Genomic DNA, 24,571 nt, shown 5'->3' with positions numbered 1-24,571 from the left:
ACTAAAGCAAGCAGCATTACAATCATACACACACACACACACACACACACACACACGTCAACTGTCTAATATTTCAAGAGTTCACACTTACATATAATTAGCTGAAGTTTTATAATGCATATTTGGCATGCTGTCCGGGGAAGGGGCTCCGAGCTCGGGAATGGCCCGAACCTAGAGTACCCCTGTATATAAAAGTGTAAAATGAACTCTAGTGAAGGAGATGGGGTGGAAGGGGGATGCTGATAAACCATCAATGGAGACAGGTAGGCTAATTCAGCTGTATTTATACCCTAAGTTTGATTATCTTAAGTGGTTCCACCTGTGCTAATTAGGCTAAGTATCTGACGTGCTCCCCCCGAACCTTGTTATGAAACTACATTTAATTACATCAGTCAAATTTAAAATATTTTCGATATTCAAAACAAATCATTTTAAAATAATTGTGTTTGAAAGACAAAAATCTTTCAAAGACATAGTAATTCATGGTAAAATAGTCTTCTGGGTACTAATTGGAATAAAAATGAATGTGTGAAATAATGTCCACAAAACTGGAAGACCGGAAAACTGGTCGGATATTTTAGAAAGGAACACTTGAATGATGACAAAGAAGAATTAGGAAGAATCAGACAGTTATAAATGATTACGATGTAATCATGGAATCAATAAAAGTAACTATAGTACATTTAAAGTGTAATACAATTAACTACAAGTACTTATTTTCTGTAGCCTGATTACATAATCCAAATGTCATTATGTTTATAATAAGCCTTTTTTTTCCAAATGAGAACAACAGGCCCTTTGTTTCAGGTTTTTGACAGTAGATTAGTGTAGCCAGACTTTCGAATTTCATCATAAAATCTAGTCCACATTGCAGCTTACTCCGGCCAAGAACCTCTTAGACAGGAAGAGGCAGTTTGTTTCCTTTTTACATGCCATTTAGGGGTTTATCCAAAATAGTTTACAGTCAGTAGTTGACTCATTTAAATAATTGCACACCTAGTTCACTTGCTATTAAGTGCCTCAAACAAACTCTGAACATTGTTAATGTCACTTGATTAGTCCCTCAAGCACATTGAATCAGTTTGGTAACTTGTAAGCACAACATACTGACCCGTTTCCAGACAGACTTTTACACCTCAACTGCTGGTACTTGCTACAGCTAGCCAAAAATATTTGCGCTGACGACTGTGCTTTCTGGATTCACGCGCTATATTAATCAGGTCAGTGACTGTAGCCCGTCTAACTAAGACTGCAATGTAGAGTCAGTTGTCTTAGTTGTAAGAAATAGTTGCAATTGTGAGATATGGTCACTTTGTTAAATGCAGTCAAATATTTTGAGATACAAAGTTGCAATTTAGAGAATTAAAGTCGCAATTGTGAGATATGGTCACTTTGTTAAATGTAGTCACGTATTTTTAGAAACAAAGCTGCAATTTGGAGAATTAAAGTTGGGATTGCGAGATATGGTCACTTTGAGAAATATGGTCACATATTTTGGGATATAAAGCTGCAATCACTCTGTGAGACCCAACACCACATGAAAAAATGCAGTATGGAGAGATAAAGAAACTATTCCAAGATTTAGTCATACTGTGAGACATGAAGTTGCAAATTTCTTAGAAATAAATCTCCAGTTGTGAGATATAAAGTTGCAATTATAATATATAGTCACACTGTGAGATAAAAAAGTCTAAATTTTAAGAAATAAAGTTGCAATCAGCTTCAGTAAAAATCTCTGCCACTACAATCCTCATATCAGTCCAGCTAAACAGTGTGTAAATAATAATGTAATTAAACAACTGAATATATTAAAGCTCTAGCTGTCAATGTCTACTACAGGAGTGTTTTGAAATAACAGAAAACTTACCAAATGATGTAATTCTGGGTTTGCTCTGATGTATTATAGATTTGAGTAGCAACCGTTACTAGGTAGCTGTTTGAGGACATGACTGTGGGCGCTGGTGCAGAGAACAACCATGCATGCAATTCTCAATGAACCAGAACTGAATTGGCAGCTTCTCTCTCCAACTCTCTCCCTCCCTCCCTCCCTCCCTTCATCTCTGTCTCTGCCACATTCTTCCAAATTCCTGTCGAACTTTGCCCTTTGCAGACTCATGCCAAGCCACAAGGAACCTATGGAGGCCATGACGTCATTCTGAAGTGAATGTGCAGAAAAAAAACCTAAAATAAAAAAAAGAAAGCAAGACTGTGGAATAATTATATAAAAGAGGGAGTGAATCAGGAAATAGCTCTTGGTTTGGGAAACACATAGAGCGAGAGGGAGTGCTGCCACAATTTAAATCAAAACAGGGTTTGAGAAAAAGCAGGGAGGAAATAATGTGAGATGGAAAGGCGAAAGAACAGCGGCAGCATAAGCAGTCAACTTTGATTGGAATCGGTTTCGTTTTTGGCTTCTCCTCATTGCGCCCCGTGCCTCCTCTCACTCGCACGCTACACGTTTACACGTTTTTAATGGGTGTCTTCCCAATCAGGCTTTTACTGCAGGAAATTTCAGTGCACCACATTGCGTGAGGCGACGAGGAGCTCCATTCTTGGCTGGGCTCTGCACCGTGCCAGGCTGCCTCGTGCTTGGTGAGGGGGATGGGGTTGTGGTGTGGGTCCCGTGCCAACATTACAGCTCTGCCGTTTTTTTTTCCCTTCTCTGACAATAGCGAGTGCGACCAAGCCACTGAAAAACCCAAAACAGCAGGGGCGAGCAGACACTTTTCTGGGCTCTAAAGTTGCTTTTATTTGCACCGTTGCTCTCCAGGTTCTTGAGGTTTTACAGCATCTTCAGCTTTTTTCTTCCTTTCGCTCGTTTCTGCCTTCTTCCTTTCACTCCCCCTTCTTATTTCTCATAGTTTGTTTTGTCAGATTTCCAGCACTCTATGTGAGGCCTTTCTTTTCACCCTTCTCTATCCCATCAGCCCCCTCTCTTTCCTTTTTTTTTTTTGCTGCTGCTGCTGCTGCTTTTTTTCCCCTCCATTCCACTCCCAAAACAGTGCTGTGGTCAAGCAGCGGTTGAATAGGAATAATATTTGCTGTACTTTGCCGCCTTCCTGGTCCTATTCTCCTCTAACAACGAGCCGTATTTTTAGCTGCATGCAGGGTTTGGTCATTTCCCGCGGCTGGTGTCTTATGACTTTGCAGTTTGACACTTTAAATGAGGTGCTCACGGTTATGTTGCTTGTCCAAATGATTGACAGGGGTTCATTTAGGCTTAGAACAGTAGCTGATGTGTAAGGCAAAGCTAGATTTGCGTTTAAAACTACTGTTCGTGTCTGGGGTTCGTGTTTGCAAGCAGATCCGGATGTAATATGCTTTGAAAAGAATTAATCACCATTACCAGGAAAGCATCCACCCATAACTCCAGAGAAGAACATAGAGGAAGAGGGGAACAACACTTTTACACAGATGCCTATCAGATCTGTGGAAAGTAGATAGGCTTTTCCAGTAAGTTTTAAAAGACAGTTCATCACATTAGATCTTTTTTGAATTATTTAATTCAGAGTTACGACAGACAGCGGCCCTCCAGAATAGTGGCCAAGTCTGGACAATTAATTTTTTTTGTCTTCTATCGACTCTTTCGCATTAAAAAGTTTATTCTAAGTTTATGCTGCATGAAAAAAGAAAGTCGCAAGTCACAAAACAATGTGTTGGAGAAGCCGCTAGACCACAGCGCCAAAACTAACAAATGCAATCGCAATTTTTAAAACAGACATGAAGAAGACAACAAAACATTTCAATAAGCTCATGAATGAATTTGCTGGTATGATCACAGCGCAGAGTCTAACTTAATCTGCAGTGTTTAAATCCAGGACCAGAACACTCTAAACAGCTTTATCCCCTCCGGGGGGAACTGAGATGGTGCAGTCCTGGACCCCCTTCAGCGCACTGGGAGATTTAAGAGCGGGATGAAAGGAACCTGGGCCACTCAGCGGTCACCACTCTCTGATTCATCTTTCTGGGAAAGAAAACCACAGAAGGCTCCCTCCTTCTTTAGAGCTACAATCTTACTGACAGGCCAATCAGGACAGCATAGAGAGACAGACTGAGGTCGAAACATACCCAAACTGAGTTTGTGAACAAAAACACTTCTGGCTAATTTTGAGTTTGTGCATAGTTGTGTTTAGGAATGTGTCAGACCAAAATTCATAATGCAGCACACGTGTACCTTGCATTCTTAGTGTTGCCACAAGAGGTGCTATAATGGACATTACTATACTGTAGACAGATTTCTCTTTCAGGTCAACAACTATGATGGCAACAGTTTGCAGTGGATGTGATGAATGTGCACATTTGAATCCTCCTGGGAAGTTGGGATTTATGAGTTGGGAGGTCGTAATTAACACATCAGGGACCTAATTCACATAACTGGATTTCCTTTCCTATTGAGGATGAGTGCCATACTTTTTCTGAACTGTATATAAATATTTGTGGCTGTTCTGGAGTTGATGTACTTGCAATCATTGCACTTAAATATAATAACTAGGATTTATAAAATTTTTGAGTGTACAGACATTTTATAAATCGTTAATTGGAACGTTTCGGAAACTGTTTCACATTTTGTTACATGCATATTTTATATATATATATATATATATATATATATATATATATATATATATATATATATATATATATATATATATATATATATATATATATATATATATTGAAATCCAGAATTTACATGAACCAAGCACCTATGCTATCTTTTCAAGAAGACTCTGTCTAGTTTCACTGGTATATATCAGATTTTAAAAAAATGCTTTGACACCTACCAAACGAACCAAGCTCTGACATCAAACAGACTTGGTTACAAAAAGCTCCAGTGTGATAGTGTTCTTACCCTCATTGCTCAAGTGTGCCTTTTAAAAACTGATACAGTCCAGAAGTCCTTGAGGTTTAATCTTGCATCCAATCCATTGCGGCTCGTGGAGCTGTTCCACATGATTTCAGATATTATGACATGCAGCCAATGGGGAATGAAATGCTAAACAAACATAAATTTTCATAAAGCCTTGTGATTTACAGTGTGATTTCACATGTTAATGAAAGCAGTAAAAATGACCTACCAAGGGTTTTTTGAATCACATAATTAAGCTGTGGCCAGAGCTGTAACATTTGATCAAAATTCGCTTTCTAAACACTATTACTTGGCACAGTGGATTCTCAGTATCTGGATTGAAAATCTAATAAGGGTGAAAACATCTCCTGCCAAGTCAAGGGCAAGTCATCTCCAAAACATAGTTAACAGTGGTCTAAACTGTGGCCATGAGAGCTTCATCTCAGAAACCACACGTTTCCATTTTAAGGTTTACAATAATCCATCTCCATACATATTTTTGCCACAAGGGCAGCTAAACTGTATTGCATGAACACGTTCAGCAGAGAGCCTACTAATCTTCTCAAACCTTTCCTCAAAATATATTTCACAGCTCTGTCACATGGCACACCACAGTTTCTTATGAAGTCAATTGATCAAAAACCAAAAGATTCTAGGCTACATGCATCTTGGGCTTAATTATTACCCATTTATATAAAAATGCATGAAGAGTAATGCAATTACATATCAACTGCTCTCAAATGGTTTTGCTTCAGGATGCATTGGACATCAAGTGGTGATATATCTCTAAGCCATTTGTGATGTAGTCTAGATCATATTTTCCTTTTGTTTATAGGTTTAATGCCCATGTTCCCATTGGCACTAACAGCATCTGATTCAACATAAGTTTCTGCACTGTATTTTATATTGAAACTGAAAAAAGTGTGTGAAATAACAGTAATTAAAAAGGATTTACTATTGTTAGTCAAAGGCAAGGGGTATTAGTGGGAGAGACATTCTCATTCTAGAGATCTGATTGGTAAATAGCCTGGACACGCCCACAAGTGCAAGATGAGTCATTCATAGTTTAGTCCACTTTCCCAAAAGAGAAAGACTGTAGATTTTGAATACATATCTATGCTAACAGATAAGACTAATTAAGTCAACTTTCAGGATGCGCGCATGGCTATTACGTATTAAAACAAAACAAAACAAAAATAATGTTTTTATTGTGGATGTGAACATGCATGGGGTCCAACTTATATTTAACCCACAATAATTATTTAAACTTCAAAACATACAGTCTGCAAAAACAATAGTTTCAAAACAATCCAGTTTCTAGAGTAGTAGAAGTAGAAGCTTTCTTTTTCGACAGGAGAGTTGAAATTAAATCTCTGCAAGTGAAGCCCCAGAGGGAGAAAGAGGGGAAGTGAAGGAGAGAGGGAGAGGCTGAAGAGGAAGGATTTTGTCAGGACTTCATAAACACGTACATAGAGTGGAATAACTATGCCAGGATTAAGACTGAGGAAAACTTTCCAGAGCTGGTTTGAGCCTTGCAGGCAAGCAAGAGAAAAAGAAAGAGAAACCAGAGTCCCCAGCCCTTGGGTTTACAGTAAGGCCAGCCAAACAACAATGATGCACTACAGTGAGAAGGTGGACACAACTGAAGTGGTGAAAGGGGGAGAAAGTGAGAAAGAATTTTTTTTGCATTTTGGATATTTTATCAAACCAAAGTATATTGATCTTGATTATAAGATCTGGGGGGAGGGTTAATACATTAGATTCAGCTTGAGGAAACTTTAGCGTGATTCACCTTGAGCTAAATTAAATACAGACCCTTGGTAGGACATATCCAGTATGAGTTATGGCAGAATGAGATAATGGAACAAAAAGATGGCAGATCATATCATTCCCTGGCCAGGTAAGAGTGCAAAATGACAAACGGTTGAAAAACTGGAAAAAGATGCAGGAAAAGAAGCAGGTATTGAATATTACTGAAAAGCAACAGATGTGGAAGGTTCTGCCAAAGGCAATAAAGTCAACTAAAGGTTAAAGACAACGTGAAATGCTACTCAAAGCCATTTTACAGTAACACTTTAGTTCAGGGACCAATACTCACTATTAACTTGCTGTATGCATATTATTGACTGTTTATTAGTACTTATAAAACTTATAAGTTATATTATAACTTGTATCAATACAGTCATAATTAATAGTCAGAACTGATCCCCATTCTAAAACATGACCCATTTTACTTCTGTAATCTGATTTAAAATATCCAATGTTAAAAGAATATTTGTGTGGGACTTGATTTTGAAAAAAATTTCAGTATTTGTTGTTCATTACTTATCTTGATGTAATGGCAGTGAGAGATCATTTCTGCCATATCTTGACATACAGCACAGACCAAAAGTTTGGACACACCTTCTCATTCAAAGAGTTTTCTTTATTTTCATGACTATGTAAATTGTAGAGTCACACTGAAGGCATCAAGGGCTATTTGACCAAGAAGGAGAGTGATGGGGTGCTGCTCCAGATGACCTGTCCTCCACAGTCACCGGACCTGAACCCAATCGAGATGGTTTAGGGGTGAGCTGGACCGCAGACAGAAGGCAAAAGGGCCAACAAGTGCTAAGCATCTCTCGGGGAACTCCTTCAAGACTGTTGAAGACCATTTCAGGTGACTACCTCTTGAAGCTCATCAAGAGAATGCCAAGAGTGTGCAAAGCAGTAATCAAAGCAAAAGCTGGCTACTTTGAAGAACATACAATATGACATATTTTCAGTTGCTTCACACTTTTTTGTTATGTATATAATTCCACATGTGTTCATTCATAGTTTTGATGCCTTCAGTGTGAATCTACAATTTTCATAGTCATGAAAATAAAGAAAACTCTTTGAATGAGAAGGTGTGTCCAAACTTTTGGTCTGTGCTGTATCTAATATGAAACAACAAAAAGTAGGGTATGTATTACTACATGTAAAAATAACACTTTTAAGACCCCAACCCAATCTTTGTTTTCACTTCCTTTGGGGTGAGGATCCCTAATTAGAGTGGACAGAAACATCATATAATTCACCCTGACAATACTGAGACACGTCATTGCTGGTGTGACCACTTTACTTATTACTGTATGTATGACGGGAACATGTTAATGAATAATTGTACACTGTATACGCCATATATGTGGTCATGTTTTTCCACACAGAGTTGACAGAGGGACAGTGGCAGTTGTGCATTTGACATGTTAAGTGAGGACTAAAACCGTGCCAAAAGGACTTAAGCACACCTCCCATTTCAAGCAGTTTAATCTTGGCAGAATATGGCAGAGTCGTCATATTTTCATGAGCTTGTGGCTAATCCGCTGTAGGCGAATTGAACAGTGATACTCGCTCCTCCAGATGAAAGTACGATAGTGATGGCTGTGTTTCTTGGCTCTGGTGGCCAGGTTGGCGTGCATAAAGCTGATTTAGGCCCTGCCCTTTCCTCCAGGACTTGACGGCTGCCTTCCACACTGGGTGTAAAATACTGTCTGGGGATGTATTTCTGGTATGAAATATGGATGGGAGCCTGTGCATGTGTATTTAGGCAGGGAGAGGTGAGAGAGAGGTCAGCGTTCACTTTGCCGCCACAGACTTGGAAGGCTTCCAGCGCAAAAGAGACAGCAGTTTTTTCTCCCTCTCTCATTCTGCTCTGCTTATAGATGATGTGCGGAGAAATGAGGCATTCACCTCCATTGACCGTATCGCGTTCACCAAAGAGGAGAAAATGAGAATAAACCGAGTCCGCCGGATAGAACTCGATCTGTGCACGCACTGTGCTATAAAGAGCAGAAATTGAGAAAGTGTTGTTTTCAAAGATCAGTTTTTATTGATGGTCCGGCAGTGTCTGAGCACTGAATCATGCCATTTTCAATAAAGTACACATAAATTGCCTGTCTTCTTCTGCTCAATCCTCTGCTCCAAAGGATACGATCAATTATTCACAAGCTTTGGGTGGGTAATGTGTAACTGATAACCTAGATGCTATTTATATTTCATTTCAAAAGGACAAATAATACGGCTGACCTCCAGGCTAAACTCAGTCCAGCTCATATGAAATTCTGTTATGATGGAATAAGATTTTGGTTACTGAAGTCAATATGAAACCACCTTTGTGTACCATTTTGCTTCTAAAATGTGAATGAAACAACAACTATACAGTACATAAATAGTAGGATGCGAATTCATTCAGCAGAATTGATTGGATAGTGAAATGTTTGTTTGTGGAGAAGTAGTTAAAAAATAAGCGGGCCTGGTGATGTCATTAATATGGAGAATCGTTTTAGAGGTTGATCCTGATTAGAATAATTGTATTTCTTCACAATGACATTCACTGCTGAACTGTGCACAAAAAGGTCAGTAACATACATTAGGGTCAACGTTGACTTTATGGTAAGCCTGGGAAAGAAAATATCACAAAGTGACAAATGAAGTATGAAACCAACAAAATGACCAGATGAAAGAAACCAATTCGTGATCATATCTATTTACTGCATGGAATACACTCAATATTTTATTAATAATATTAAGACAACAAAGCATTCACAAAGCACCAAGAGTGACATCTACAAGTGCATTGGCTGTAACAATGACAAGTTCTGCAAAGAATAAAACAACAGTCGAAGAAAATATTCAGAGGACAAACAAAACTAAAACTAAAACGTTACACATCTTTGTTTTCTAATAACACAGCTTTCATCCAGATATTAGTTTGTAAAATGAGTAGAAGATCGAAGGTAACAGAGAACAATATTTGGTGATATACTGTAGGATTAGAGATGGGTTAGTCTGTGGCAGCTGAGAAGGCTGTTGTGATTGGTCAGAATGTATAAGGCAGTCGAGGAGGCAGAATGCCAACCATTAGCCCCCATCATCGTCAAGCCCTGTCACCACAGTGCCCATATTCAAGCGTGCACATAGAGCATTAAAGTGACATAAAATTGCAACCATGGTTACATCACACTCAATGTGTATTAGAGATACAGTTTATGTAAAAATAAAAATTTGTTAAATGCAACTTTGCTTGCATAAAACTATTCAACTCCTTTCGCAACATATTTTGGCACCAAAGTCAAAAAGATCCGAGGCCTCATTTATAAAATCCATGTAAGTTCAGTTTTAATCCTAAAATCCATGGATTTGATCCTACGTAGGAACAACTTGGGATTTACAAAGGCTAAAACTGTCACAGAAGCGTTCTATTATGTAAATAAGTGAAAAGCTTGTTTGCAGATTTACATTTTCTGGAGATTTTTAAGTGTAAAATTTATAACTGACTTAATACGTAAATAAATGATATTTAGGAATATCAGAAATGTATTGCAGTGAATATGGACAGATGAAACTTAATGTTTAGGACTTTTATTTGCATTTTTCATAAATGAGGCCCCAGAGCTTTACACGTTGGCACTAAAGTACAGCTAAAAAGAGTTATGATCTAAATAGAAGGATTAGTAAGTTCAAGATCAATCGCTGTTCTGCCACAGTCTGTAAAATAAAGTCCACTCTTTAATAAATCTCAATATTTAACAAATATGGGTACATGAGTATGCGTGCATGTATCAAACTGTTTTTCCACTGGCTAGTTTGCAAGCAGGGTGTATTTGACATGGTCATGTGGTTAGTATGTGCTACGGTGGCTGACATAAGAAATTTCCCATGGGGAAAATGGGCAGAAAGAACATTAAACTCCTCCATATAGAGAAGCGGTTTCAAAATAACCATGAAAACAAAGACAAAGCATCCCCAGGCCATAAACACAAGACACAACTCATAGAAGTCTCAAAACAAGACTCCTCACTGTAATCTTTGTTGACTTTTGCAGTCCCACTGTTACCATTTTATTGGCATTATTTTGAATACAATAAACCAGGCCTGAGTTACTGGAGAACACTGTGTTGGATTAGTTTTGTGTGTTACTTCCCTCGTAATACTTTCTATTAACTAAATAACCACAGCCCCAATTCCTTGCAGCACTCAATTTTCCTCAATGGAGCACTGTGTGTGTGTTAGCTTCTTGCTAATGCTAACTTTAGCTAGTATCCAGACTAGATAAACAACATGCTCACTGCTTTCAGCACTACATATCCAAGAAAGAGGGTGATAAATGTGGTCAGACTGGGTAGGAAGAGGAAAAATTAGAGCAAAAAGTCCCTCTCGTCTATTTTCATAGCACCCATCAAGAAACACAGAGTGGTCCTTTTAGCAGGTGGTAAATTTAGAGGCTAGCACATTAAATTTAGCCTGTGATTAGTGCCTGTAAGGCAGGGCAGGGTGTAACTCTGCCAGGAGAGACTCGCTCACTGTTCAGTGGCCTACAAAGTCCCAAATGACTGCATAAGTATGCTTCAGTGTTAAAAAAAAAATAATAATAAAACTACAAAGAATTTGGCTAGGCTATCACTAAGCGTTCAACAGCACTCAAACCAGTACCCTTGAAAATGAAGCTTTGTCATAAATGCAACAGCTTAAATCATCTGAACTCATTCCTGAAACGGCAAAGAACTTTACGAATTTCTGCTGAATGCCTTCAGCATCGTTGAGATTTTGCTATAGGGGAAACATTTCCTTGGGTTAGCGTTATGTGCATTTCAAAAAAAAAAAAGTACGGTAGTACCAGTTTACAGTGATATCATAGAAGTACATGTTCTAAAAATATGACACTATGATGGAACATGTCCAAATCCCATGGGATTACCATGTTACCATATCTTAAAAACCATGGTACTTTTTTAAAACATTGAAAACAAAAAAAGGTCTACACATAATAGTTGTAAAATAAAAAACTTAAAAAAAAACTTTTTAAACCAGATTAAGCTGGTCTTCAATTGGTCTATCTGCCCTACCAGCCTAACCCAGGCAAATCAAATAAAACCAGGCTAGGTCTTTTTTGTTTTTGTTTTTTACACCACATGTATGGATCGAGGAGAGATAGTGAAACTGCCTGCTGTGACAAAGCGCTCCTATTTTGTCTGTAAATTCAATGAAAGGCGTATTATTCTCAAAGCTGAAGTCTTGAAAGCAGATGACATCATCTGACATTTATCACTACACAGTTGACATAACGTGAGCCTGTATACAGAGCATACAGTGTGCAGGTTGAAAGAAATTAAGATGGTTGTTTTGCGTATTTATTCAGGTCATTCAAGCGGGAAAAACGGAGTAAAAAAATGTCTAAAATTAACAAAATGACTTCCTTTCAGTGACAACCGAGGTGTATTTTAAAAGAGTTTAAATGTGGATTTAATTGCAGTTCAAATAAATGGCTTCAAAATGGGTGCGACTCTGCCAGACACTATGTTTAAGTCATTGAGCCCAATATAAATAATCAAAAGGCATAGTGGAAGATTTCTCATTCACAATAACAACCTAGAGATGCACACCTTTGGTCGCTGATAATCAAACACCCAAATACTGCAAATTGTACCAGTTTTACATATTATTATGCATGGTCTGAAATTTGCTTGGACCTTGAAAGTCTACCATTGCAATACTGAACATCTGATATTAAACATATTAGCGTGAATTTGTTTACTTTAATCATTTTTCATCTAAGACCGAGCACATCAAAAGTATAGAATTTTATAACTATATCTTTAAAGTGTTGAGGGAATCTCAATCCCTAGTGCACACAAAAATAGTAAAAGAAGCATAGCCGCATGCTTCATAATGAATACAAGTGCAACATTTCAAATGGAACCAATCACACTTTATAACATTACTAGACATCAATCCAGTAAACATTAAATATATACGCAGTGATGACATCTGTCTGGTTTCCAACAATATCTTATGGGACAACAATCTTGGGGGTATTTATACAAGTTTTAAAGGGGACTTTCTCTGTCCACTTTTGGCTGTTGCATTTTAAACAATATTAGCCTCGAGTACAAACCATGTGCACAGGCAATGTAAGATACACTTGACACTTACATAAACTTTGGGTGACTTATGTGAAGAATATGGGGGATAAACTGACATACTATGAATAAGGTCCAAAACAAACAAACAAAACAATCTGTTTATATTCATTAACTTTAGTCTATAAGTCATTGTGCGGAACACAAACAACAATTAAAGTGCCATATGTCATTTTAGACTGTCACTGATAAAAAATAGAAAATTGTAAAATAGATTGTTTAAAAGGATTATGCTGGGATGACACTACATGAGGGCCTAGTTTTAAATAATCTGTCCTCCCTATCACATCATTGTACACTGTGCTCCCTCCTCCTTGCAATTAGTTCATGTCTTTCATTTCTGTCTGCCTCGATTTTAAAAATAAAGCATGCTTAGTGCTGAGAGGTGCGTGTATCGAACTGTGATTTTGTCCATGTACACAAGGCTTAACAAGTGCTGCTTCAGGGAACTTGACACTTGTAGGAGGTCACTGTAAAGTATCTTGAAGGTATTGCTGATCGATTAGCCATGACTTAGCAAATAGGCATATGGTTTATGTGACTAGATATTTAACATCAAATTATTAGAAGTAGCAGATATTTCAGGTATGAAGACTTACAAGATTCCTTGAATATATTTTAATCAGTGGACTAAGATTCTGTTGATCCATTTGCCTGACAAAAGAGGCTGGTTAATGTGACAACACCCAGTTTTACTATTCAAAATAGTGTAAAACACTAGAAGACAGAATGAAAGGGGCATGCGGGCAGGATGGTGGAGATCCAAAGGATAAGTTCATTGGAAAAGATTAGAGAGAATAAGACCATCTCATTCCTGGCATGCTTGACACTTCAGCGTTTAAGCTAGCTTGACATAATGTACTGCACGGAAACATTTGTATGGATTCCATGTGTAGTATTAACAGGGAAAAAACTGCTGAAAGTTCATAACATCCTATGTTGCTGTGTATCTAAAGCCAGCTATGTGATGGATAATATGAGCCACATACTCCTCTGGCGGCAAAGCTCTTGCCCACAATCCTGCCTCTCTTGGGCGCAGAGCCAGACCTCATTTGACCTTGAGTGGTGGCTCTCTCTCTAGCCAGCGGACACGGACTTTCTGTTTGTAGTGATACTCCTTCAGGAAGTCCTGCATGGTTGGAGGCAGTGGCAGGGCACCAATGCCATCGTAGGTGGTGTGTCTGCAGATGGCAGCTCGTGCCAGATGCTGAAGGCTGAAAGGGAAAGTCCGGTGTAAGGGAGCAGTGAGCAGGGGCTCAAAGAACATACAGGCACTGGGGTCCTTATAGTGCTCCAGCAGGCCTGTTACTGTGGAAGAGTGGAAGACACAGGGGTCATGTGCATCAAAGCTAAAGTTGTGATTCCATTGTTCAATGCGAGCATGCAGTGAACGATTGTAACGTCGAAAGCTAACGGAAAACAAGTAGTCCTCCTGAGCAGAATCACGTAACAGGAAGGTGCCCTCTGGTCGTCCGTCCAGCAGTGCTTCTGCTTGGTACCGGTCCATCACCCCCCAATAACAAGGAAGAGCAGTTATGGCCTGTAGGTCGGGCACCAAACAATGAATATAGTCAATCTGCGTGTGGACCTTCCAAGGCCCTGGCTGTCTGGAGCAGTGAGTGTCCCCAGAAGCATGCCTCTGCTTGGGCCTCCGTGTCTGTAAGCAAAGAGTAGTTGAGTCCTCCTCAGAGTCACAGTCAACAGTGTGGGATGGCACTGCCATACTCGCTGCAACCTGTGGGGCAATCCCCGATAAGACCCCAGAAATAGAGGAGACTTTCCCCAGACTTCTGCCCTCACCAAGTCCTTCCGCAACACCAGGAGCCATCTTTGGTCCCAGTTTATATAGGGAAGAGTTTTGTGAAGTTGCTTCCAGCGTATGGATCTGTGCATTTGGAGGGGGATCCACTCCTTCCTCTATGCTAAGTCTACGCCGTTCACGCAGCCTCTCCTCCTCGTCCTCAGGGGATGGATGTGCCGAATCAAATGCATCTAAAAGAGCAGTTGAGGAATGAGGGCTTACTGGCGCCGTATGTTGCTTAATTAGGTGCCACTTGTTGGCCAGATCTGAACCGGGTGGGAAAGGGCATGTTTCGAGCATGAGTTCAGTAAGGTGGATCTTACGTTTGGAGGAGACCTGGCCTTTGGCTGACTGAGAGCGATGCTGTGTGGGGAGAGGAAGGCACAAGCCTACGGTTTCCCTAAGTCGTTGTCGTAGAGAACGGGTGCTAAGGCTGCGCCCACTGCTGCCAGCTCCTACAGAATCATTAATCTCTTGGATAGAGCTAACTCCATAGCGACGCTCCCTCCTAGCTGTACTTCCCCTTGAGCGCCCTGTTCGCCTGTCAGCCTCAAGTGAACTTTGTGTTTTAGTTGAGCAAGAATGCTTCTTTTTACCTCCCCAGGGAGCGTGGCGTGAGTAGGAGTCCCTACGGACAAGGGGACCCCTCCGTGCATCCTCACTCTCTTTGTCAATGGAGATTTCTACTATCTGGGGAATATCTGCCACACAGTTATGGGCTCTACGTCCTCCAGGAACCAATGGGAGTGGTGAGACGGTGCGTGAGGGTGTGAAAGACCTAGTTTCATAGGGTTCTGCATGTGTTCCCCTGCCCAAGTCCACAACACGGTGGACACAATCTAAATCCTGGCTACACAGATGGGACTCTGAGCCATCGTTGTGGAAGAGGGCTTGGCATCGACTCCTGAGGTTACCCCACATCTTGCTCACTTTCTCCATAGAATGGAGACAACAACCTATCAGGGAAACAAATAATTAGAGATTAAAATCTTTTTGTTGTTCATAAATCAGAGACTTGTGATTATCTTGGTGTATAATGGATAAGAAATGTTAGACCGGGGTCTCCAACCCTGCTCCTGAAGAGCTACTATCCACATATCAAACAAACCTGAAGCAACTAATCAGTGTGTTCACGGCTTCTTGATAAATCACAGATAGGTGTGCTGGATCATTGTTGTAACTGAAGTCTGCATGTCAGTAGATCTCCAGGAGTATGGTTGGAGATCCCTTTGTTAGATGTTTGTTAATTTTAGGGCGATGTTAAGGTGGTAGTTTGACAAAATGGAATGTGAAACAAAAAATGCTTGCATCTTTTTGGACACAAAGAGCATGTATATGTTGGTTGGGTGCAGGAGTGGTACAGTTAGCAGAGAGTTGTCAGGCAGACATGCATCTACACAAGGCCATGGCTATAAATGAACTGAGGGATCTGCTCCCAGCTGATCTGCTGGTATGTACTGTATTACTGAGCCAGTCTGGACCTGACCAAGAACTTTCACTGTCATGGCAGCAGACACACTCAAAATGCACAACAGAGAGGTAAAAAAGAATGGATAGGGGGAGCACAGACAGAGAACATGCAGACCGACAAGAAAAATTCTGTCTGAGGGGTGGTTTCTGTTCCCTTTTTCAGGAAGAAAAAGTGCTGATCTTGTTTAAAACACTGTGGTTGCACTGCACAAATTATGCTAAATTGAGGCCACCGGTAGATCAAGCTCAGATCACCCCATTATAAGAGAAGACCAAATGTATCATCTTCACAGAGCAAAATATATGGCTGACTAGTCTAATGCCAGGATAATACATATTATTTAAAAGGAGAACTTAATATTTGAACAGTCAATCTCATAAGCTTACAAAAAATCTTCCAGCAACTCCAAAAAGTTCTGGACAGGCTGGATTGTATGGGACATTATTCTCATATCCAAATCATACCAACACTCGTCGTTAGATGGAATGTAGCAACACAAAATGTATCAACAGGACAAATGCACAAAATAAAATAAAAAAGAAAATAAATCACAGAGCCTACAAAAGTTAATTAAAGCTATTGCGTATCATAATGTTTCAACATGTTTGATTTTTTGTAACATATCAAAGACAGCAAATTTAAACTATCTGGTACAAGCTAAGCCTTTCTGAAATAGTAAATTACTTGAAATATGCCAGGAAAGAGCAGCGAGATGTTATGCAGAGAGTTACATAATAAACACTGACACACTGAGATAGGGCTTTGGACTGAACCCATCCAATGATCTAGAGCTTCAAGCACCAATGCTCTAAGCCACCCAATTATCCAGTTTCATTCCAGCAACAATACTAAAGGTTTCATTAAATGTTTAAGTGCTGAGAAGTTGATCTTTGGCAAACACACATTAAATCAACATTTACACATTTACTGTAGCTGATTGCCAGCCAAAAAAACAACGTTGCACCTGCAGAGTAACATTCATATAACACTTCAAATATATGACATGATGAGACATGGAATCTTTTATTTTTTCACACGCTTTTTTTTTTTTTGCTCAATCTCCCCTTTCAGACTCCAAATAGATATCTAATGCACTGCAATATAACATGCATCAGCCTTGGGTTTTTTTTCCATGGGAGTTGGCATAATTTTTTCTTGACTATGCAAATCACTTTCACAAAAACAAACCGTTTTGGCTTCCAAGAATGAATGCTCAGAGCGGTTATTCTGTCCAAAATGTTCCTGGGACAACAAAGGTGAAGTAACTTTTTGAAGAACATTTCTGAGAATGAGTTTTTTCAACTTTTTTTTCATCATTTACTCACCCTCATGTTGTTTAATTTTCTTTCTCCGTATTTTTTTTTCTTTAGCATTACATCACTTGCTCACCGATGGATCATCTGCAGTGAATGGGTGCCATCAGAAACATATTTAAGACAGCTGATAAAAACATCACAATAATCCACAAGTAGTCCACATGACTATAGTCCATCAATTAACATCTTGTGAAATGAAAAGTTGCATATTTGTAAGAAATAATTCCACCAAGAACACATTTTTAACTTTAGACAGTAAATTCTGTCAAAACAGAAAAGTCATCTATCCATAATATTGCTTTCCCCAGTGAAAAAGTCATCTCGCCTGAATCAGGAGAAATATGCACAAATCAAGCACCATTTACATGCAAAAAGAGTCTAAACAAATATGTGGGTGGATTTTGATGTGAGAGGACAACAAGGGATGGACTTTTTTCACTGGTGAGGTGTTATGGATTATGGACTCTTGGCCGAAAAAAGAGGATTTAAAGTAAAAATGCCTTAATGATTGATTTCTTTCATACAAACAAGCCATTAATTGATGGACTGGAATTGTGTGAATTACTTGTGGATTATTGTGATGTTTTTATAATCAGTTTGGACTCCTATTCCTATAAACTACAGAGAATCCATTGATAAGCAAGTGATGGAATTTAATACATTTCTCCAAATCTGTTGGGATGAAAAAAACAAACTCACCTATATTTTGGATGGCCCGAGACCACAATTTTTTGGGGGTGAACTATTTACCCGTACAGCACCACTCACTGGCCTCCGTTACAGATACACTACAAGTCAATGCATCCTCAGCAAACAAATTGTTTTTTTCGTTCTTGCCATTCTTTCTGCTAATAAATGAGTGCAGAGATGAGACATAATGAGAACAGTTGGATAACTCTCACTTCTGTGACTGTGCATTTCTTGTGTAAGTTCTCTTCAGAAGCCTTTTCTTCAGACTCCTAATTAGACGGTCAAATAGGGACAGTTTGTCTTCTCTCAAAAACTGCTCTGATCCAACTTCTCTTGGAGGAGAAAATGCAGAAAAGCAAGAGAGTTCCCCAAAATTAACAAGGCCAGAGCTCAAGCACATGTCATTATCAGACCAGCAGTTTGGGATGTGAAACTCCTCGTGTAGCTCTCTTGCATAAAGGCACTTCAATTTGGCGGTGTAGGTCATGAGTATGTGGATGAAGTGCCATTGTGAATGAGTGTCATGAGCTCAGCAGCTCATCTACCTCTATCCTGTGTAGTGTGTACTTATTTTTTCACAAAAGGAGACTAAGGCATTCTAAAGAAGTGACTCATAAGCTTCTATTGATTATTTATGCTAATATTGCCTTGGAAATAATAAATCATACATGGATTTCTTGAATGCATTGCAATGTGTAGCAAGAGTTAGAAAAGATTGAGAAAAGAAAGAGTTTGAAACTACAGACATGACAACACAAATAAACAGTATAATAACAGAAAAAAATTAAGCGTTGCTGCAGAACTGTATTAATCAACACATGAAACTGACCAGTGACTTTAATTATCTTGCATAACTAAATGCAGTCCAACTTTGCTTCAAACTGAGAAAAAATTAGAAATGTACATGGTGCTAAAATTGTATGCTGAAAATGTAATAGGTAATCTTGCACATTTAAACTATTAAAATGCACAACATTTAAAATTTAAACTATTACAGTTTAGCAATAAAAATATATTATCAAAGCATAGATTATGTGTGTATTATGATCTGTTTATCCACTATAACGACCTTCTGAAGTAGCAGCTAAACTACACCTAAGTGCTTCACCCTAAAGAGAAAAATTGGACAAAGTTAGACTACCGCTGTTAAGCAGCCTCATATTAAACCCAGAAAATATCCTCTGCAATTTCTCTCAGTTCGACACGCCTATTCTCATGGGGTCCAGATGAGTGGCCTGGCTTTTGGACAGCATTAAGGGGCGGAAGTGTGTTTTCTTTCAAAAGGAGAAAAACAAAACGAAGGAAAAAAGTAAAGAATAGTTATTTGTGGAACATTACTTTCAGAGACAAAGACGTGGAATGACTTGGGGCAAGAGCGTATCCTGTGACGTAACCTTACCAACTTAAATATTCTGCGAATTCAGAGTGCCAAACAACTGGGCAATTGCACAATTTTAGGAAACAATGATGTAAAAACTCACATCACCCCCATTTCTGAGGTGAATACATGGAGAATCTGTACTTAAAATAATAATAATAAATGTCACAACAAGCATTTAAAATTATTGTAATAATGTGGGGAAAAGTAAAAAGTTTACACTTTCCCTCACGCATAATTTTCAACAATATCTTGATGGTGGACTAGACACGTTTTAACTAGCATAACTAGGACCAAAGTTATATCAATTAGCCGCAAACAACATGCAGCTGACAATGATAAGAAACTGAGCCGTTTGACTGCTACGAAGTAGATTCAGTAGCTTCGTTTGTTTGTATTTTTGTACGAAGAGGTCAGTGGAGAATATAATTGCAAAAGCTACAGTAATGTATAGCCTACTGTCTATCAGAGCATAACAGCAAAAATAGCGTCACAACGCTTATATCATTGAACACAGACAGATACTTAACACTCATATCAAACGTGTGCTATGTTTGTGGTGATTTTAATTTCAGGATTTTAAGTGACGAGCAGGTATCGAGTGAGTGAGCAACGTGGAAGGGAGAGAGAGAGAGAGACTCACACACTGGAGTCTTTTGGAATGTTACATTGTAACATTCGCAGAGGGGAAACATGCAAAAGCAGCGGTGACATCACTCGCGTTCCGTTACATTAAATCACGCATAAAAGCGGATAGAAATAACGCGTTAGAATACGCGAAGCACGGCGCATTGTAATGCAGAGCGCGGACACCGCAAACTGAAGTACTTACGCTTTTTTTTTTTTTTTGGTGAATATTACTTCGCAGCCGTCTTTTGTCTGAAGGCTTTTAAAGCTGTTAGACTCGCTACTGTCCCACATACGCTCAGCCCTGGCGAATAAAACACAGACGTGTTCGTTCCTGAGGTTGGATTTTTAAAAGCAGGAGAGCCGCTGAATCCCACATCCTTCTGGTCGGTTGGAATGGCAGCATAATCCAAGGCCAGATCTCCGATCCACCAAGCCCGTGCTTCTGCCTGACAAACCGAGCAAACGCGCGACGAAGAGGCCGATAGCGCGAGCTCGCAGGCGGGTTCAGACTGTAGGGAGACGCAGGAGGAGAACGCACTTCCGACGGATGGGGGAGTGACGAGCGTATGGCTAGCCAATGAGATCGCAGATCGAGAGAGCGTTGCCTCGGTTGCCACCCTGAAAACGTGGAGGCTCGAGATAATGCATGAGTGCCGCGGGATGAATGATTAATGATTATAGTCAATCAGGCAAAGTAGCCATCTGTTGCCTTTAACAGCTCAGTAGTGTGTGTTTGTGTATTGCTTATCAATGAGAGAGTGATCCATAATGTCATTAAATCTTAAAAAGGAAATGTTGGCAATATCACATACTAATTACCATATATATATATGCTGTCAAACGATTAATCGGGATTAATCGCATACAATACATAACATTACATAAGAGTTTGCATAATGTGTGTGTACTGTACATTTGTGTGTGTCTTTATATATACATAATAAATATTCACAGTACACACATATTATGTAAACAAACTCTTTTAACACACACCCACACACACAAATAAAAAATAAATGGCTTAAGCATTCAAAAGCAAAATATTTGTTCATATTTATTTTATCCAGTTATATCAATAAAAATTTTTTTAATAAATGTTTATAATAATAAAAACATGTTTAGATTATTATTTTCTAGAACAATGAATTATAATTTTATTATTATTATTATGCATCATCAATCAAGCTGCTTTTGTCAAAGTGTGTTCTTTAATTTTTTGCATATTCAGGATACATAAAATCATAAATGTATACATTAAAAAGAGTTTTTAAGCAATTATTCTTTTATTACACTTTTTTTTAATGTCATTTAATGGAATGCTGTTTAACTACAATTAATTTCAGATGTGTATGAAAAATAATAATATTAATTTTGCCAGGAAATTATCTAGTAATTTTATGGACATTTCTGTTGACCCTAAACAAATGTAATCAAATGCAAAATTCTAATACAGGTAAAAAACATCTGTAAAAATAAATATGGGAACTTATTTCATATTAATAGAATACATTGCGCCCTGTTTTTACATATTTTTTTCTTCTGTATAATCTGAGAGCAAATACTGTGTTTTATGAGACACTAAAAAAGTCTCATAAAGGGAAAAAATGCTCACCCATAAATGGGTGCCTATATGATTTATTAGAGAAGATACTGTGTTTGTAATGCACATATGGGGAATGTTATGAGTTATTTTTATTTTTTTACATATCCAGACTGATGCACAAAATTGAATGTGCCATGTTACATATGATTCTGGTCATGAGGTTTAAGTTTGTTCAGAACGGCCTTTCATGTGTCTATTTATGTTCAAACAAAGAAGCATTGTCCACAGAGGTCTGATTTCCACTATTGGCAGTTGCGGACAGTGATTTCTAATGCACTATGTGTATGAACATAGACGCTGGCATTTTGGGGGTGGAATGAAGTAAGCTTTAAGACCCTCAAAGAGCCCTAAGTGGCCGCTTCTATTCTTACAACACAGAGCCTACACACTCATAAACCCTGCACTATCAGTGTCTCAAAGGGGCATTCATTTTCCTCCTACTGGTGATGTCATCATTTGGAGCCACACCACATGCTAGACTCGTGTGAGGCCGTATAGTGCGAGCTAGAACATCTTCGACTAATGTCAACGCAGGCTGAGAATCAGCCTAAAGGGAAAGTCCTGATGTTGAAACAACATCACCATTCATTCTCCAGCAGACATCACTCATCTAATTATTGTGTCTGAAACAAAAGGACACACAGCTCAAAATGAAATGCATTAAACGGAGAAATCTGTTCTATGGGATTTAATGTATATGTGATGTAATTTTAATAGTAGATATTATCCCAGTATTATTCAACTTAATTTTGCACTTTAGTGATCCTGACCTATAATTGCGCTTACATTAATGACAATAAATTCATAAAAACAGTTCTTGGTCAACTTTCAGAGGGTCTCTGGTGCTTTTATCCATAGAGGGATATGCTCTACAATAATTAATATTTCTCCAGTGGCTCAGCCTTATTGGTCACTGCAAATCTAGAGATGTGAACTCAGCAAACATACTCATGGTTACATCATAAACCAAAATATGGAGGGTTATATTTTACCTGTTACCCGGAATCTTTCTGTATCTCTTTTATCTTTTTAAATTATACACTTGATACATTAAGCAGATTTGATAATGGGATTTGTATGTATGCTCATATAAAATTTACTTGAATTAACCTCATCAAGGGATCTTCTCTTTAAAAGATGCTAACAGTTCAGAAGACAAAGCAATATACTGCAGATTCAGTAACTGTCCACCCAATACTTCTTTAATGACACTGCCATCTACTGGATTTTTGTAACTCACTTAATGCGATTTTAATCTTAATCGTTATCATTAAAGTTGCTTAAATGTTACACACTGAGCTCCTCTATCCCATTTTATCTCCCCCCTGAGCAAAAGCTGTTTCCTAAATAAAATGTTCTACACTATGAAGCATCTCAAGAAAGGGGAACAGGGAAGCATTTGTAAAGCACGCTTAAGAAATGTATATGTGCTTTCATGACGCCATTGATCGCGCACTGACATTTAAATGAATGATGCAGCAGTAGGCAGCACACATTAGTTATAATTTCTTCGTTTGATCATCAAACGTCATCTATGGTGTAATAGAAATTCCATCCACGAGGTGGCGCTTTCGGCTGACTATTGATGTTGAGAAGGACCTCAACGTCACATTTTCAAGATCAAACTTGTCAAAGTGTTTCAAATTATTTTTATAATTATTTAATTATTATTTACCCATTTCAATGTAGAAGATACATAAAAAAATATATGCCTTCATTTAGTTATATTACCTCTTTTTTTGCTGCAGATACACACTGTAACCTAATATTAGTTCATCTTGGCTTTCATCCACTTAACTTGCTACAATAATTCAATTAAACAATACTGTATTTGCCTTTGTGAATTTTCAGAGTTTCAACTCAATCAGAAAATAAATGTGGTGGAGAAAAACGGCTAAATATTTGTTTTCCACTGCAGTTCTCACAGTGCATCACTGTAAACAACCTTATGCAAGAAGAGAATAACATCCATACATTGCTACTAAAATGGCAATCGAATGTAGGTGGATCATGTCATTTCAAACAATCATTAATGATACAAACAAGTAAAAACGACTGTGAATTAAGACACCTGCGGTCTACATACGGTCCGTCATGCATTGCATGACTTCAGCAGGGTGCATTATTCACACTTGGTATTCACACACACATACACACGTTCATCTTTACAGCCCTGTGGGTGATGCTTGACCAGAGCGCCGATTCCTCCGAAGCAGCGGTTCCAGCAGCAGGGCCGCTCCAGTGCAGCACTCACTCAGCCCTCTCCGCGCAACAACTGACGTGTTTTGCGCATTTCCTGGACCAGCCTTCAGACACACAAACACACTCACAGTCGGGAGAAAAAGAGGCAGGTCTGCAGGAAACTGAATACCGACGGACAAACGAGGATCCTGGAAAAAGCAAGTGAGTACGGAACCCGTAAACACTGGTTCTCCTGTCTGGGGCGAACCGAAAGACGCATTTGCGGAGATAACTTTCCTCCCAATGCGCGGAGGAGACACATCCAGCGCTCCAGTCAGACGAGGGAACGGGCTGCTCACCCTGAGGAGACCCAGCTTATATTTCTGGCGAATTCTGAGGTGAGGAATGCTGGTCGTATCGCTGTTGAAACACTGTTGCTGTCATTATTCAATCCAACTTGCATTGCTGACTGCCGACAGCGCCGTTTGGACAGCTTCAAGATCACATGCAGGTTGTCCGTAGGTCATAGCAATAGATTCCCTTTCTGTCAGGAGGACCTTCTACACTTTGCATGCTGATCCACGAGGACGAAGAAGAGCATTTACCGTTATTTCATAAACAATCACAAACCGGTCCACCGTGGCATACACTGGTTGAATAATTAACCAGGCTCTGAAGTGGAATATTGTTACTAAAGCTTTCAAAAGTGGCC

General features: G+C 38.9%; 1 protein-coding gene across 2 annotated transcripts; it reads right to left on the bottom strand.

The window, feature by feature from the left end:
* Nucleotides 1-9,340: 9,340 nt before the first annotated feature.
* On the bottom strand, nt 9,341-20,952 carry LOC113057226 (suppressor of cytokine signaling 5-like). 2 transcript variants are annotated; one of them, XM_026224456.1, is made up of 2 exons: nt 20,287-20,952; nt 9,341-15,548 (listed from the first exon to the last, which is right to left on the bottom strand). In XM_026224456.1, the coding sequence occupies exons 1-2, from the start codon at nt 20,364-20,366 to the stop codon at nt 13,838-13,840; spliced, it is 1,791 nt and encodes a 596-aa protein (XP_026080241.1). In that variant the 5' UTR covers nt 20,367-20,952; the 3' UTR covers nt 9,341-13,837. The 2 variants fall into 2 exon arrangements, with proteins under 2 accessions (XP_026080241.1, XP_026080240.1); XM_026224455.1 differs by having other exon boundaries at nt 9,341-15,546; nt 20,278-20,950.
* Nucleotides 20,953-24,571: the final 3,619 nt, after the last annotated feature.

This window comes from Carassius auratus, chromosome 38 (assembly GCF_003368295.1).
Source record: "Carassius auratus strain Wakin chromosome 38, ASM336829v1, whole genome shotgun sequence".
Lineage (NCBI taxonomy): Eukaryota > Metazoa > Chordata > Actinopteri > Cypriniformes > Cyprinidae > Carassius > Carassius auratus.
The sequence above is the reverse complement of the archived record's forward strand: the minus strand, read 5'-3'. Positions and strand labels throughout refer to the sequence as shown.